The sequence below is a fragment of the Camelus dromedarius genome, chromosome 20 (assembly GCF_036321535.1).
Source record: "Camelus dromedarius isolate mCamDro1 chromosome 20, mCamDro1.pat, whole genome shotgun sequence".
NCBI lineage: Eukaryota > Metazoa > Chordata > Mammalia > Artiodactyla > Camelidae > Camelus > Camelus dromedarius.
Window position 1 is genome coordinate 352,170 of NC_087455.1, and position 14,777 is coordinate 366,946.

General features: G+C 62.9%; 1 protein-coding gene across 2 annotated transcripts; it reads left to right on the top strand.

Annotated features, from left to right (window-relative positions):
- The first annotated feature begins 2,787 nt into the window (after nucleotides 1–2,787).
- Nucleotides 2,788–14,731, top strand: TONSL (tonsoku like, DNA repair protein). Of its 2 annotated transcripts, XM_064476695.1 has the most exons (26): nucleotides 2,788–2,864; nucleotides 2,965–3,060; nucleotides 3,205–3,347; nucleotides 3,937–4,120; nucleotides 4,472–4,601; nucleotides 4,885–5,056; nucleotides 5,142–5,256; nucleotides 5,810–5,955; nucleotides 6,049–6,201; nucleotides 6,355–6,480; nucleotides 6,579–6,756; nucleotides 7,704–7,786; nucleotides 7,886–7,975; nucleotides 8,249–8,321; nucleotides 8,411–8,574; nucleotides 8,654–8,777; nucleotides 8,894–9,648; nucleotides 9,755–9,825; nucleotides 10,237–10,390; nucleotides 10,475–10,553; nucleotides 10,942–11,243; nucleotides 11,394–11,565; nucleotides 12,341–12,516; nucleotides 12,961–13,034; nucleotides 13,434–13,567; nucleotides 14,472–14,731. In XM_064476695.1, the coding sequence occupies exons 1-26, from the start codon at nucleotides 2,840–2,842 to the stop codon at nucleotides 14,663–14,665; spliced, it is 4,113 nt and encodes a 1,370-aa protein (XP_064332765.1). In that variant the 5' UTR covers nucleotides 2,788–2,839; the 3' UTR covers nucleotides 14,666–14,731. The 2 variants fall into 2 exon arrangements, with proteins under 2 accessions (XP_064332765.1, XP_064332766.1); XM_064476696.1 differs by lacking the exon at nucleotides 13,434–13,567.
- The last annotated feature ends 46 nt before the right edge of the window (nucleotides 14,732–14,777 follow it).

Below are 14,777 nucleotides of genomic sequence, written 5' to 3' on the forward strand. Positions count from 1 at the left end.
TGGAGGTGGGAGCTTCAAAGTGGTGTGAGGGAGCTGTGGGGAGTGGGAGCCTCACCTTGGTTACTCGGAGAAGCCTGTATGGCTTCCTGTTCCCCACCCAGTGCATAGGACTCGCGGGCTCCCCTCCCGCAAGGCCGACTCAGCCCAGCCACTGTGGGGACCAGGAGGTGCTGCGCTTGGTTCCCTGCCCCTACGAAGAACAAGCCCAGCCTTGGGGCAAAGCTGTCTGACTTGGGCACGCCCTGGTCTTGTCCCCCTGCCCTCAGGCGGCCTGTCATCTGCAGGCACAGAGGACGACATTCAGGTGAACACTGGCTGGGTCTCCTGTGGGGGCTGGCACCCTGTCACACATCTCCATGTCTGTTGGGGACGGACGCCCTCTCTGGAGTTTCTGGATTCCAGAGTGACTGTATTTTGAGGGAAGCTGGGGCAGAGGTAGGCTTGCTAGTCTGCATGTGTTTGAGCGAGCCTGAAAGAGATGGAGTCAGCAGAGGGGCTCCCAGCAGTGCTGGTGGGCTGGGCAGGTTAAGGTATGTGGCTGCAGAGAGGGCCAGGCAGGGGCAGGGAGGAACCTGGTCTGCAGGCCTCCTTGGCCCTGTCTCAGTCCTGGGCCAGCAGCCCTGAGTGCGGGAGGTGGGGGGGGCCTGGGGCTTGGTGCTGCAGCACCAGGGTCAGCCACAGGCTGGGGCCCCGCGGTCCAGTGCCTCCAGCTGCCCAAGAGCCTGTGTGAGAGGGGGCTGGCGCCCAGGTGAGGCCCTACCCATAGGGGTGTAGGTGTGGGTCACGGGGCAGAGGGCGCCTGAGAAGACCGCTGATATGCCTGGCAGAGTCCCCGCCTGTGACAGCGACCTCAGCTGCTGAGCCTTGTGACCTGGTGGAACTGGGCACCCTGGGCGCTGTAATATACCTTGGCCACTGCTGGGGGCTGGTGCCATAAACCTCCCTGTGGCATCTCACTGGGAGTCACTGGCTTACTGGGGGATGTCCCAATAAGGAGACACCAGTGGTCTGTCTCCACGGCCCCATGCCATCTGGGCAGCCTTACCGAGGGGCTGGGAAGCAAGCTTGGCAGATGTGAGGGAGGCCTGGGAGCACAGGTCAAGCCAGCCCCTTCCCCCTCTCCCCCTCACTTCCAGGTAAGCACTACATCTCTCTCAGTTCACCCAAAGTGAGACATTTACAAAAATAATAAAAATAACTTTTTAAAGAGTGGAGTGAAGAGGTGTTTTTGCCACTGTCATAACTGACTTAACACGTTGCTTTTGTGGTCTGTATTCTCTTTGGATATTTTCTTTTTGTTTGTAACTACAGTTTTAAGAAAGTTCCAAACCACCTCTTGTTTGTATTTCCTTACAAGAAGACAGCCTCCCTTTGGATGGCTTCCCTGGGCTCTGACAGCCTCCCTACCCGGGGTCAGCTGCTGCCCCTGCAAGGCCCCACTCTGTGGCCTCCCTACCTGGGCTTCCAAATCTTGTTCCCTGTCTGACCAGAGGGGAAACTGAGGCACGGAGTTGGGTCCTCTCCGAAGGAGAATCAGGCCCCAGGACCTGGACTGTCCTGTGAATGCTGGTGCTGAAGGGGTGCCTGCTCAGTCCCCAGGGGCCCTGGGGGGGTGCCTCCACCTGCAGCCCATTCAGCTGAGACAGTCTCTGCTCCCCCATCCCCACCCGCCTCCACCCTCAGCCTCATTATGCCCCTCGCACCTCACCAGCCTGCCCACCAGGCCTTGGTTTCAGGGCCTCCCTGTCCTGCCCCTGGGTCCCCGGGACAAAAGAGCACCACACCCTTCAAGAGGCAAAGAGGAGCGCCAGACACCTGCAGTCATCTTCGCACCTCCTGCAGCTCCTCAAGCTTGGCCTTCCTCCCCCACTCCCAACCCTTTCGGCCATACACTGGCCCTGGGCAGCCTTCCCCAGACCTGGGGACCACTGGCCCTCCCCGTTACTCCCTCCAGAACAGGCCTTGCTACACATCCACTGGATGAGAGTTTTACCCCATTGGGTCTGTTTCCATTTCCACAGAGAATAAAACTGCCCATCTCCCACTCCTTTTGAACCTCCTCTGGGGCCTCTGGGGCGCCGGCACTGACACCTGGGGCCCAGGGCCTGGCAACAGGGCAGGGGCAGGGCCCCAAAGCCCCGCAAGTGCTTGATTCTCTAGGTGCAGGGGCAGGACAGGCATTTAGAGGTCAGGGACCTGGTGCACCACCTCCCCCGAGCTCTACACCTCTCCGAGCTCCTGGACTGAGAAGTCCGGGTCACATCGCTGGGGGCCCAGAGCCCACTGTCTTCACGCACTCAGCACAAAGCAGTTCTGCAGTTCTAACGCGCGGACGCCGACTTTTCCAAGAACACAACAGCACTTGCTATGGTCATTTTGGAAGACGCAGCCCTTTTTCCCCTGACAGCCCTGGGGGCTGGAGTCCCCACGTGTGACGACCGTGGCCTGCTCCCTGCTGTCCCGCAGGTTCTGGGATGGAGGCGCCTGTGACTATGCCCACTAATCCAAATGCATGTGTGTGTGCGCGCGCGCGCGTGTGTCTGTGTGTGGCGGCGGCAGCTGCGGGGCCGCCCACGCGGGCTTGCATGGTTGAGGAGGGGTGCTGGGACCCCTAGGCCGCCCCCGGACCCCGGGAGTCGCCCGCCCTCTCAAAGCCGTTTCCCGCCCCGGCATCAGCCCTACTACAACTCCCAGGATGCTTCGAGCGTCAGGACTACACTTCCCGGGATGCTCCGCGGCGCGCGGGCAGGACTGGGCCTGCGCTCGGGCCCTAGGGGCGGGGCCGCGGCGGCGGAGCGAGGGCGCGGGAAGTCCGGAATCCGCGCGCGGCAGCCAGAGTATGAGCCTGGACCGCGAGCTTCGTCGTGAGTCCCGGACCGAGAGCCTGAGCGCGGGGGTCGGGAGAGGGCCTGGCCCTCCTGGGAGGGGAGGCTCAGCGTCCCGGCCTCACCCCTTTTTGTGCAGAGCTGAGCAAGGCCAAGGCCAAGGCCCAGAGGAGCGGGCAGCTGCGGGAGGAGGCCGCTCTCTGCCACCAGCTAGGGGAGCTCCTGGCCAGCCATGGTGCGTGGGTGGGGTCCGGGCCTGGGAGCGGGGAGCCGGGAGGCCCCGGGAGGCCGGAGGTGGGGAAGCTGGGTGGTGGAGGGCCTTGCTGGCCGCCGCCCCACTGCTGGGCCAGACTGAATCCTGCCGGGCCCACCCGCCCAGGCTGCTACGCGGAGGCCCTGCAGGAGCACCAGCAAGAGCTGCAGCTCCTGGAGACCACCGACGACCCTCTGGGCTGCGCGGTGGCCCACCGCAAGATCGGAGAGCGGCTGGCAGAGATGGAGGACTACTCAGCTGCCCTGCAGGTGAGCGGACGCCAGCTGACACCCTGCCGGTCACACCTAGCTCTCCTGAGCCCCCATTTAATGGGGTGCCCCTTTCTGAGAAGGGAGGCACAGTCTCCACTGTCCAGGCCTTTGGCTAGAGGGCAGAGGGGGACGTGCAGGCATGGGGCCTCACCTCCAGACAGCCCTGTGCCAGAGGATGGTAGCCTGGTCCTTGGGCGACTGCGTCACAGCCTCTCCTGGGAGCCTGACCCCAGAAACCACTAATGAACATACTACTGGAGGTGAGGTTGTGGGCAGGCTGGGTGGGGATCCAGACCCTCTGTCCACACAAAGCTGCCCTGGCTCCACTTCTGGGCTGCAGCAGCCCAGCTAACTCCCACTCATTGTCTCTCCCCTGTGATAACCTTGGCCAATTGGAGTGTAGTGTCTGTCCCCCAGACGGCCCTTGGCATAGAGGAAATGGGGTGTGTGTGGCCTGGCTTTGGCCTGCTCTGTAAGGGTTTGGGGAGTGGGGGTCTCTCCTGGGCAAGATTGGGGGCCCCCTTGAGGGACACGTGAGGTTTCCTTGAGGTGGTGGTTGCTCAGTGACCGTTTTTCTGGGCTCCAGCACCAACACCGCTACCTGGAGCTGGCACATTCCCTGTCCAACTACATCGAGCAGCAGAGGGCCTGGGCCACCATTGGCCGCACCCACCTGGACATCTATGATCACCACCAGTCACAGGACGCCTTGCTTCAGGCACAGACTGCCTTCGAGAAAAGCTTGGCTATAGTGGAGGAGAAGCTGGAAGGTGACTGCCCTCGGGTCTTGGCCCTCCCCACCTGCCTCCCAAACTCTGCAGGGAGAGGAGCTCCACTGCCCTACTGCCTGCCTGCCTATGTGGTGGTTCTGCCTGCCTGAGCTCTCCCTTTGTGAGTCTGAGACCTGTTCTTAGAGACAGTACCGCCAGCCCCAGCCCTGATAAGGGGGCACAGGGTCTGTGCTCCCCCTGATAACCTTGGGTCTGGCTGTCTTTGTCCTCCACACTGTCTGTAGCAGAAGCCCTGGTGGCCACAGTGAGAGGCTCAAGGAGGGGTCTGGGTGGGGCTGGACAGGCCCACGTGGAGGAGAGGCACTGAGCGTCTGGAGGGGCATCTTCCAGGAACGTTGGCCAAACGAGAGCTGAGTGAGATGAGGACCCGACTCTACCTTAACCTGGGCCTCACCTTCGAGAGCCTGCAGGAGATGGCTCTTTGCAACGCCTACTTCAAGAAGAGTATCTTTCTTGCTGAGTAAGGCCCCACTTGGCCCCAGGAGAGAGCTTATTGCCCAGTTCCTGGGAAGTAGCTGGGGATGGGCTGCTCCCAGGATCCCCCTGACAGGGCAGCCTGGCTGGACCTCAACCCTCTGCCCTGTCAGTCTCCTGTTAGCAGAGGAGCCCCGCAAGTCTACCTTGTGCTGGGGGCGAGGTGGACATGCGTGGCTCTGTGGGGCTGGAAGCCCAAGCAGCGTCGGTAGCTGCTCATCAGCACTTTGGGTGCTCTGGGCACGCTGAGTACCTGTCACCACCCACAGGCAGAACCACCTCTACGAGGACCTGTTTCGTGCCCGCTACAACCTGGGCGCCATCCACTGGCGCAGGGGGCAGCACTCCCAGGCCATGCGCTGCCTGGAGGGGGCCCGGGAGTGCGCGCGTGTCATGAAGCAGGCCGTCATGGAGAGCGAGTGCTGCGTGCTCACCTCACAGGTGCCGGTCTCAGTGGCCCTGGGCTCAGTCTTGGGTGGGTTTGGGCCTTCAGGAGCCTGTGAGCCTCACCTTCCTTGCCCGCCAGGTCCTCCAAGACCTGGGGGATTTTTTGGCTGCCAAGAGAGCCTTGAAGAAGGCCTATAGGCTTGGCTCCCAGAAGCCTTTGCAGAAGGCAGTGGTCTGCCGGACCCTCAAGTATGGTGAGCCTGGAAGGGGACCCGGGGGCTGAACCCCTAGCAAAGGAGGGGAGGGCACCCCTCCTACAGCAGAGGAGGCCTGGGTGTGTGTCCTTTGGGAGGTGGCAGCATCAGTATGGGGCCTGTACCCCCCCCACTCACACAGCTCTCTGAGCCTACACACAGCACAGCGTTTCTGAGGGGCACTGTGCGAGGTCAGGAGACTGGCTGGGGGTTTATGCATGAGTCAGCATTGTCACTTGCAAACTGCAGACGAAAGTTGTCCCCGCCTAACCGGTGGGAGCGTGGACAGGACACATGGCCTTGGGGTGCTGATGAGTGGCAGTCAGCAGAGCCCCCATGCTGCAAGCCCATGCCTGCCCTAAGTTGTCACTTGTTAGTTCTAATCCTTGCTGCAACTCGATGACACAGCTCCTCCGACTCCCACCCTTACAGACGGGTGAACGGAGGCTGGGGTGGGTGGGTGGCTGCCTCTGCACGTGGCCAGCAGGCGGCAGAGCCAGATCAAGGGCAAGGCCGGTGCTGTGCCACAATTGCACGAGCCTTTTCCTGGCAGTGCTGGCAGTGGTCCGGCTGCAGCAGCAGCTGGAGGAGTCCAAGGGTAGTGACCCTCAGGCCACCATGGGCATCTGTGAGCAGTTGGGGGACCTGTTCTCCAAGGCCGGCGACTTCCCCAAGGCCGCCAAGGCCTACCAGAAGCAGGTGGGCACCCAGCTGGGGTGGGAGGCGAGGGCAGAGACCCTCTAGGCTGTAGGCTGTGGAGCAGCCCCAGCCTCTCTGTCGCTGCCTCCCCAGCTGCAGTTGGCGGAGCTGCTTCGCAGGCCAGGCCCTGAGCTGGCTGTCATCCACGTGTCTCTGGCTGCCACCTTGGGAGACATGAAGGACCACCGCCAGGCCGTGCACCACTATGAGGAGGAGCTAAGGCTGCGTGGCGGCAACGCCCTGGAGGTGAGGAGTGTCGGGGCCCAGCCCTGCCCAGTGCACGTGGCTATCTTGGGACCACCACCCTCAAAGGGTGGGCACATGGGGCACTTCCTTCCCAGGCTGTCACCTCCTGTCTTGTGTGGACAGCAGCCACTGAGCTCGTCCTCCCTCCCCTAGGAGGCCAAGACCTGGTTGAACATTGCACTGTCCCGTGAGGAGGCCGGAGATGCGTACGAGCTGCTGGCGCCATGCTTCCAGAAGGCTCTCAGCTGTGCCCAGCAGGCTCAGCAGCCCCAGCTGCAGGTGTGGGAGCCCCACCCACAGCTTCCCCACGGCCTACCTGTGCTCTTTGCCTCTGACCCATGTCCCTGGGCCCTGAGCTGGTGTCCCTTGCTCCTCAGAGGCAGGCCTTACAGCACCTCCACACCGTGCAGTTGAGGCTGCAGCCCCAGGAGGCCCCTGGCACTGAAGCCAGGCTGCAGGAGCTGGGTGTGGCTGAGGATGAGGAGGACGAGGGCGACCAAGGGGACGACGACGACGACACCCTGGAGGCCATCGAGATGGAGCTCTCGGAGAGCGGTGAGGCCTGAGCGCGCCTTGGCCGTGGCGCCGGCTGCGCTGGCACTTCCCCCTGACACCTGCTCTGAGCTGGGCCCTGGGCTGGGGCAGGTGGGACTGCTCACGGACTCGTGATAGGAGGAAACAGCGAGCTTGGGAAGGGTGCCCGGGGCTGGGGGTAGGGAGAAGGGGGAGTGGGTGCAGGTTTCCCAGAGGTCAGCTGGTTGGCCTCATGATTAGGCTGGGGTAGGCTCGGCACGCAGGTGGGTGAGCTCCAGGAGTCAGACAGCTTCTGGCTGAGTGGCAGGAACCTGGCCTTGAAGCCAAGAGGCAGCTTTAGTTTTGAACTTGAGGGGTCTCCAGAACCTCTTGGTAGCGGCCAGGAACCTGGGAAGTTCTGGCCGGGCCTCAGCGTCCTCAGACTGGGCGTTGCTTGTGCATGGGTGTGGGCACTGCAGGGGGCTGGGGAGAGAGGGCCAAAAGCAGGAACTTTAGGCAGTGCTATCCAACAGCCAGCCACAGGAAGAGAAGCGTGTGAAGGAGAAGAAAGTGCTGGAAGGGGCCGGAGGCACAGGAGGGAGCCGAGGGCAGAGGTGGAGGGGAAGAGGGGGTCTGGCAGAGAGCACGTGGGAGGGGCCGGCTGGGTGGGAAAGCCAGAAGAAGGCAGTGCAGGTGGAGGACGCCTGGGCTCAGGGGGGAACTGTTTTCATTGTGCGGGTGACTTGGCTCGACAAGGGTGCTTCCCAGGAAAGAGACAGCTGAGGTTTGGGAGTGGGGAGACTGACCACAAAGCAGGATGTGGGTGCGGGGCGAGAGGTCAGTGCCAGATGGACAGGAGGGTCAGGTGCCTTCTCTGTGGGCAGGGCTGGGAGTGGACTAGGAGCCAGCACCAGACCTGCCCTCCAGGCTTGAGAGATCGCAGGGTAGGGGCTGGGCTCACCTGGGCAGTGGGCTGGGCTCTGTTCCAGAGGATGAAGCTGATGGCAGGTCCCTGCAGCTAGAGGAGGATGAGGAGCTTCCAGGCTGCCTGGGCCGGCAGAGGGTGAACAAGGTGAGGACAGTGGGGCTGAGCGTGGGGCTGAGCGTGCTCACCAGTGCTGTCTGGTCTCTCACATCCCCGCTCCTCGTCGTGGGGTGATTATGCCCACAGTGGAACCGGCGCAACGACGTTGGGGAGACCCTGCTGCATCGGGCCTGCATCGAGGGCAAGCTGGGCCGCGTCCAGGACCTCGTGAGGCAGGTGGGCCCCTACCCTGTCCAGCCGCCCTGCAGGCTGCAGCAGGAGCACTGAGGGGGACAGCCTCTGCCAGGGGAGCAGGATAGGCACGAGGGCTGGAGTGAGCACTGAGGCTGCTGTCTGTCTACAGCCTCTGTGGGCCTCCCCAGGACCTGCCTCGTGGTGGGGGTGTCCCCCTTACTCCGATGTGACCTGGGCCAGGCTGGGGGATGGATCCATGGGCCCCCCTCAGCCCTCAGAGCCCGAGGCTAGGCTCCTTCCTGTTCTTGGTCACAGGGCCACCCCCTGAACCCTCGGGACTACTGTGGCTGGACGCCCCTGCATGAGGCCTGCAACTACGGGCATCTGGGTGAGTGTAGGACCAGGGGATTCTGCTACACCACAGGGAGGGGTCCAAAAAGGGGTCTGGGGAACTGGCCTGTGTCCCCTGGTCCACAGACATCGTCCGTTTCCTGCTGGACCATGGGGCTGCGGTGGATGACCCAGGTGGCCAGGGCTGTGAGGGCATCACTCCCCTGCACGATGCCCTCAACTGTGGCCACTTTGAGGTGGCCGAGCTGCTCATCAAGCGAGGAGCGTCGGTCACCCTCCGAACCAGGAAGGTGAGCATGGACACAGGCCGGGTGGGCTGTGGTTGGAGGGGCTGCTCCCTCCAGCCCTTCTCAACTGGGTGTCCCACAGGGCCACAGCCCGCTGGAGACCCTGCAGCAGTGGGTGAAGCTGTACAGCAGGGATCTGGACAGTGAGACGCAAGAGAAGGCGGGTGCCATGGAGAGGCTGCTCCAGGCGGCCTCCTTGGGCCGAGGCAAGCACACATCTCCTCAGCTGCCTGGGCACCGACTCCCTAGCCTGGGAGTCCCCGGCCCTGGGTGGCGGGGGAGGGTGCCGGGCACTGCCTCACTCAAGATTCTCTCTCTGCAGCTCCTAACGGCTCCCCGGCTCCCCAGACCCTCCCAAGTAACCATCTATTTGACCCTGAGACCTCTCCCCCATCAAGCCCCTGCCCAGGATCCCGAGGGGCCTGTCAGGCAAGTGCCAGGGCCTCACATGAGGCACCAGTTGTGACCAGACCTCGGAGGAGCAGGCACAGGCTGGCCAGCAGTAGCAGCTCAGAGGGTGAGGACGGCTCAGGTCCCCCACAGGCAACCCAGAAGAGGCCCCGGCACTCTGTCCCAGCCCAGCAGGCCAAGGCCTGGATGCCTGGCCCCAGCAGTGAAGGGGAGGCAGCCATGGCAAGTGCTGGCTGGGTGGCCTACCGTGCAGCTATCCGTGGTGTGGGTAGTACCCAGAGCTGCTGCCTGGGTCCCAGCCCACTGCAAGGCCCTGACGAGGCCCCCAGCCTCCCAGCAGCACTCGTCCATGGGGAGGAATGCTTGACTGAGGACTGGCTGGAGGATGACTTGCCTTGGACCCACAGCCACCCGGATATCTGGCAGCCCCTCCCCCAGAGCAATGGGGACGGCAGGAGGCTCAGTACTTCGGGATCAGGTGGCAGTGCGAGTCCCATCAGGCCTCGGACCCGGGCCAGACAGAGCCGTCTGCCCTCCCTCAAGAGTTGGAGTGCACTGGTCAGACCAGAGGGAGACTGCAGCCCAGCCACGGGGGCCCCACAGGGCCCCGAGGTCCCCAGGACCTCGGGGCCCAGTGGGGAGAGCCCTGCAGCAGGCCAGCCCTCGGTGGGTGTGTGCGCCTGGAGTAGAGCCAGCTTAGGGTGGGTGGGGGCGGGGGCTCCGTCTTTTCTGACTCAGACTGTTCTTCCCTGCCCCCACCTGTTATGGCCAGGCCCTGCCCCCCCCCATCCGAGTTCGAGTCCGAGTGCAGGATAATCTCTTCCTCATCCCTGTCCCGCACAGGTAAGGCACTGCCTGCCTCCTCCCAGCCCCTGGCTCCCTCTGCGCCTCTATGGGCTCCAAGCCAGAGGTGGCGCCCGGGGGCAGCAGGGAACCCTTGCACTTGTAGATCAGGTGGGATGTATGAGGAGAGCTCACTTTGACTTTCTGTCTGGTCACTGGTGGGTCTGGTAGCTGGGATGAGGCTGCAGGCCAGGGTGTCAGATTAGGCCCTGTGGCCCCTAGGGATGGCCCAGAGGAGCCAGAGATTGCTGGGGGCACTGGCCTGTCCCAGGCAGGGGTGGGAGAGAGGAGAGAGTCAGACAAGGGGGCTGTAGACCCAGAGTAGGGATGGCAGGACCCCCGGGGGGCCTCTCCACGGCATGTGCAGGAACCTGGCCAGTCCGGGACCTAGCATGCCTTCTCTTCTCACAGCAGGGAGGCCCACTCTGTGGCCTGGCTGGCTGAGCAGGCCGCCCAACGTTACTACCAGGCCTGTGGGCTGCTGCCACGGCTCACCCTACAAAAAGAGGGGGCCCTGCTGGCCCCCCAGGACCCCATCCCTGATGTGCTGCAGAACAATGAGGAGGTGAGTGGCAGGAACCAAGGCCCTGAGCTCAGGGTGTTGGCCAGCACCGGGTCCCCCAGGCTGCATTCCAGTGGTGCTTTCCAGGTGTTGGCTGAGGTGACTTCCTGGGACCTTCCCCCACTGATGGACCGCTACCGCAGAGCCTGCCAGAGCCTGGAGCAAGGTAAGGGACCAGGAGGTGCTGTAGCAGCCAGAGCAGCGAGGCTGGGCATGCTGCTCCCAGGTCTGCAGGCCTCCAGTCCCAGGACCCCAGGTGTTCACCAAGGTCCCCTCCCACTACACCTGTCCTCAGGATTCCGTCCCTCACCTAATGGTCCATGTGTAGGTGTTGGGTGGAGGAAGATGACCAGGTCTGGAAGGGGTCAGCATCCCACAGTGGCTCTGCAGTGGGACTCACGGGCCCTGGGTCCCCAGGTTTGTCGGGGCTGGCTCTTTGGCTCCCTTGAGTGCCCCAGGGCCCATGAGTGCAGAGGGGCTCCCTGGTTTGCCTGCCGTGGGTAACAGGGCAGAACAGGCAGGCTTCAGTCCTGGTGACGCCACACCCCCTCCAGGGGAGCACCGGCAGGTACTGCAGGCCATGGAGCACCAGGGCTCAGGCCCTTCGTTCAGCGCCTGCTCCCTGGCCCTGCGCCAGGCCCAGCTCACCCCTCTGCTGCGGGCCCTGAAGCTGCACTCGGCGCTCCGGGAACTGCATCTGGCAGGGAACCAGCTGGGGGATGGATGCATTGCTGAGCTGCTGGCTGCCCTGGACACTGTGCCCGGCCTGACCCTCCTGGACCTCTCCTCCAATCACCTGGGCCCTGAAGGCCTGCGCCAGCTTGCCACAGGCCTCCTGGGGCAGGCCACCTTGCAGGTAGAGGCTTAGGGGACAGTGGGCTGGGAACCAGGCAGCGTCAGAATGTCCACATTCAGCCCATCACTGGGTGGGAAGGTGCAGGGGCCAGAGCGCAGCCTTGGGACGGCAGGGAGACCAAATCCTGTGGGACACCCATGTCTTCCACAGAACTTGGAAGAGCTGGACTTAAGCATGAACCCCCTCGGGGATGGCTGTGGCCGGGCCCTGGCCTCTGTTCTGCAGGCCTGCCCCTTGCTCCGCACGCTGTACCTTCGGGCCTGTGGCTTTGGCCCCAGCTTCTTCCTTAACCACCAGGTGGCCCTTGACAATGCCTTCCGAGGTGAGCCACTAGGCATGTCCACTTGCTGGCCTCAGAGTTCCAGTTGCCAATGGAAGGGCATATCCAGGGGCTTGGAGAGCCTTGGGCAAGAGGGCTCCTGGGGTACCAGCATGTGGGTGGACATTTGGGTGCTGGACCTTTCTGGGCTCAGAAGGCCATCTGGTGTTTGCCTGGCCTGGCCTGTCCCCCCAGGACATACCCCTGGTCCCAGCTCCACGGCAGGCCAGAGCCCCAGTCCCACTGTCTTCACCAGCTGTGAGTGTTCCATTTGCCAGAGACAGTTCCACCAGAACCCCACTGGGGCTGCGGAGACCGATGGTTCTGGTACTGAGAGGCTAGAGACTGAGGATCCTCTAGGGGGCTTTCCACAGAGCTGGGAAGTGGGGCTCAGAGCTGTGAGAGCAGCAGGAAGGGAGGAGGGTCTGCGGTGGGGATGGCAGACAGAGTTCTCCCTGACCCCACCCCACCACGCCTGGATGTCCCAGCCTAGGGCCTGTCTCAGGTAGCCTGAGGCCATCCTGTTGGGAGTCAGGGCAGGTAGGGGAACCAGAAATAGTGGGAAAGAGCTGGGCACAGGAGTCTGGTCCTGCCCCCTCCCCAGCTGGTGTCCCTGGGCAAGAGCTACCTCATTTTCCTGTGCACAGAATCTCAGGGATGATGACAGCATCCCCTGACAGCATCCCCTGGGGGTCATGAGGGTTTGGGCCCAGGACTCTGCCACAGGGTTGAGGGTGGTGGCTGTGTGGGCTGACGGAGGTTCTGGCCTGTGGTGCAGATGCCAAGTGCCTGAAGACACTGGCCCTGTCCTACAATGTCCTGGGCGCCACAGCCCTGGCCCAGGCCCTGCAGAGCCTGCCCGCCCACACCCTCCTGCGCCTGGAGCTGAGTGCTGTGGCAGCCAGCAAGAGTGACACAGGCCTTGTGGAGCCCATGGTCAGATACCTGACGAAGGTATGCAGTCAAGGAGGGGTGCCAAGCCAGAAGAACTTTGAGCCACCTAGGACTAGGGGTGGGGATGCTAGAAAGGGTTGCAGATTTGAGAAGAACAGGGCCTGGGAAAGCTTTCTGTAGACTTGCCTGCCTCAGGCTGTGAATTCCTGGCCAGCAGGTAGGTCTCTCTTGGGGCTTTTTCAGGCAGGGCTGGTCTGTCACACGTCACATTGTCATGTCATGGTGTGCCAAGTGTGACATACCCAGAGGAAGAGGCGTTTCCTTCTGGTCTGCAAACTGAAGGGACACTGCTCCCCTCTGGCGCTTTGGGGGCCAGGCAGTCTTTGCCCCCTCGTTCTCAAGGAAGAGGGAAGGTATCTGGCTTTCTGGGTGTCGGGCCTCTACAGGGAAGCTGGGAGGACAGGCAGCCCTCTCAGTTGGCTCCCTGTGGGCTCCACTGTCTAGGAAGGCTGTGCTCTGGAGCATCTGAGCCTGTCGGCAAACCACCTGGGCGACAAGGCAGTGAGAGACCTGAGCAGGTAACACACCCAGCCTGTGCCTCCACCATCCTGCTGGGGTCCTCATCTCAAGCCCAGGAGCCTGGGAAGGCTGGGGGGTTGGGGCTCCTTCCCCAAGCATGCCCTGAGACCTGGCCTCCAGCTTCTAACCTGCCTCCTGGCAGCCCTCACGCTCGCCTAGCTATCCAGAGTCTTCCCCTCTGGTGTGTCCTTTCCTGCCGCCTTTCATGCAGCCGCCCACACACAGGCGACTGCTCTGGTGGCCCTGCAGCCTCAGCAGGCCCTCAGGAGTGTCAGAGGCGCCCATGCCAGGCTGGAGCAAATCCTGCTAGCCTGGCCTGTGGCCCCCAAGCCGTAGGTTCACCTGGGCAGCTCCCCTCATGGTGGAAGCTGACCCCCATGCCTCTTCCCTCATCTCAGATGTCTCCCCCTCTGTCCCTCGCTGGTCTCACTGGACCTGTCTGCCAACCCCGAGATCAGCTGTGCCAGCCTGGAGGAGCTCCTGTCTGCCCTCCGAGAGCGGCCCCAAGGCCTCAGCTTCCTTGGCCTGGCAGGTGAGCCCTGGCTATGGTGGCCAAACCTGACATACCAGGTGCCTCCTCTAAAGGGGCTGTCACTGTCACCAGCCAGATAGCAAGGGTGAGCTGAGCTCCTGAGGCTGACAAAGGAAGGGAGCATGAGCCCAGCTCCTAAAACCATAGGGCAGGAGGACCAAGGGACCGTCTTGTTAAGTGAGAACTTATCTTGTTCTCCTTCTGGCTGCACAGTACCTCCCAGAACTGTCTTGAGGATGAGCCCAGGGAGGTGCATTTGGTGAACTGGCACATCCTACTGGGGCCCTGGGCAAGAGACTGGCTTTGCCCTCTAGGAGGACAAGGGCTGGAAGTGGGTGTGCACCCAGGAAGCCCCTGCTCCTCACCCACCGCCCCACAGGACCAGGCTGGCTCCTCCAGGAAGGCACCCCTGAAGGCAGACTGGTAGGAGGCTGCTCCTGCACACTTGGCTTCCTGGCATTTATACCCTCTCACCAAGCTCCCTGGGGTCCCGAGCCTGTTGGGTGCTCTCTAGTCTGAGGATCGAGCCTTGGCAGCTGTTACTGAGACTCACAGGCGCCCCATTGGGCCCATTTTATGGATGAAGGGACCCAGGTGTTTCCAGACACTGTCAGAGGCACAGATGTGAACGCAGAGTTTATTTCAGTCGACCTCCCTCCTGCTTGACCACTGGCTGTGAAAGGTGCCCACAGTCCTCGGCAGCCCCCCCGGGAGAGCACACTCCTGAGAGAATTGTCAGGCCTTTCCTGGGCTTTCCTCATGCACCTCACTGTAGTCCTTGGGGCCTCAAAGGAAATGTATTTCTTCCTGAGGGCCACATTGGTAAAGGGAAAAACACAGGCCTGGGAGTTTCATGGGGCCTGCCACTAACACCACTGAGCCCGCTCCCGCCTCCCCTCTGCAGGCTGTGCTGTCCAGGGCCCCCTGGGCCCGGGCCTTTGGGACCAGGCTTTGGGACAGCTGCAGGAGCTACAGCTGTGCAGCAGACGTCTCTCCGCTGAGGACCGGGGTGCCCTGCACCGGCTGCTGCCCAGCCGGCTGGGCCCCAGAACCTGCACGCTGGACCAAGGCCATAAGCTCTTTTTCAAGCGCCTCTGACAGGCCAGCACCATGCCCGCCCTCCCTGCCCACCCAAGCCCCTAATAAAGCAACTCTGCTACCGCCTCCACCTCCCTCTGCAGCTGCTTGAAAGGCTGGTGGGAGGTGGAAG

Excerpts from the sequence above, each read along its gene's own strand:
- TONSL (XM_064476695.1), top strand. The coding sequence starts at position 2,840 with ATGAGCCTGGACCGCGAGCTTCGTC. Across the intron at positions 13,035-13,433 it reads GCAGTGAGAGACCTGAGCAG|ATGTCTCCCCCTCTGTCCCT; the intron begins GTAACACACCCA and ends CCCTCATCTCAG. Across the intron at positions 13,568-14,471 it reads CAGCTTCCTTGGCCTGGCAG|GCTGTGCTGTCCAGGGCCCC; the intron begins GTGAGCCCTGGC and ends TCCCCTCTGCAG.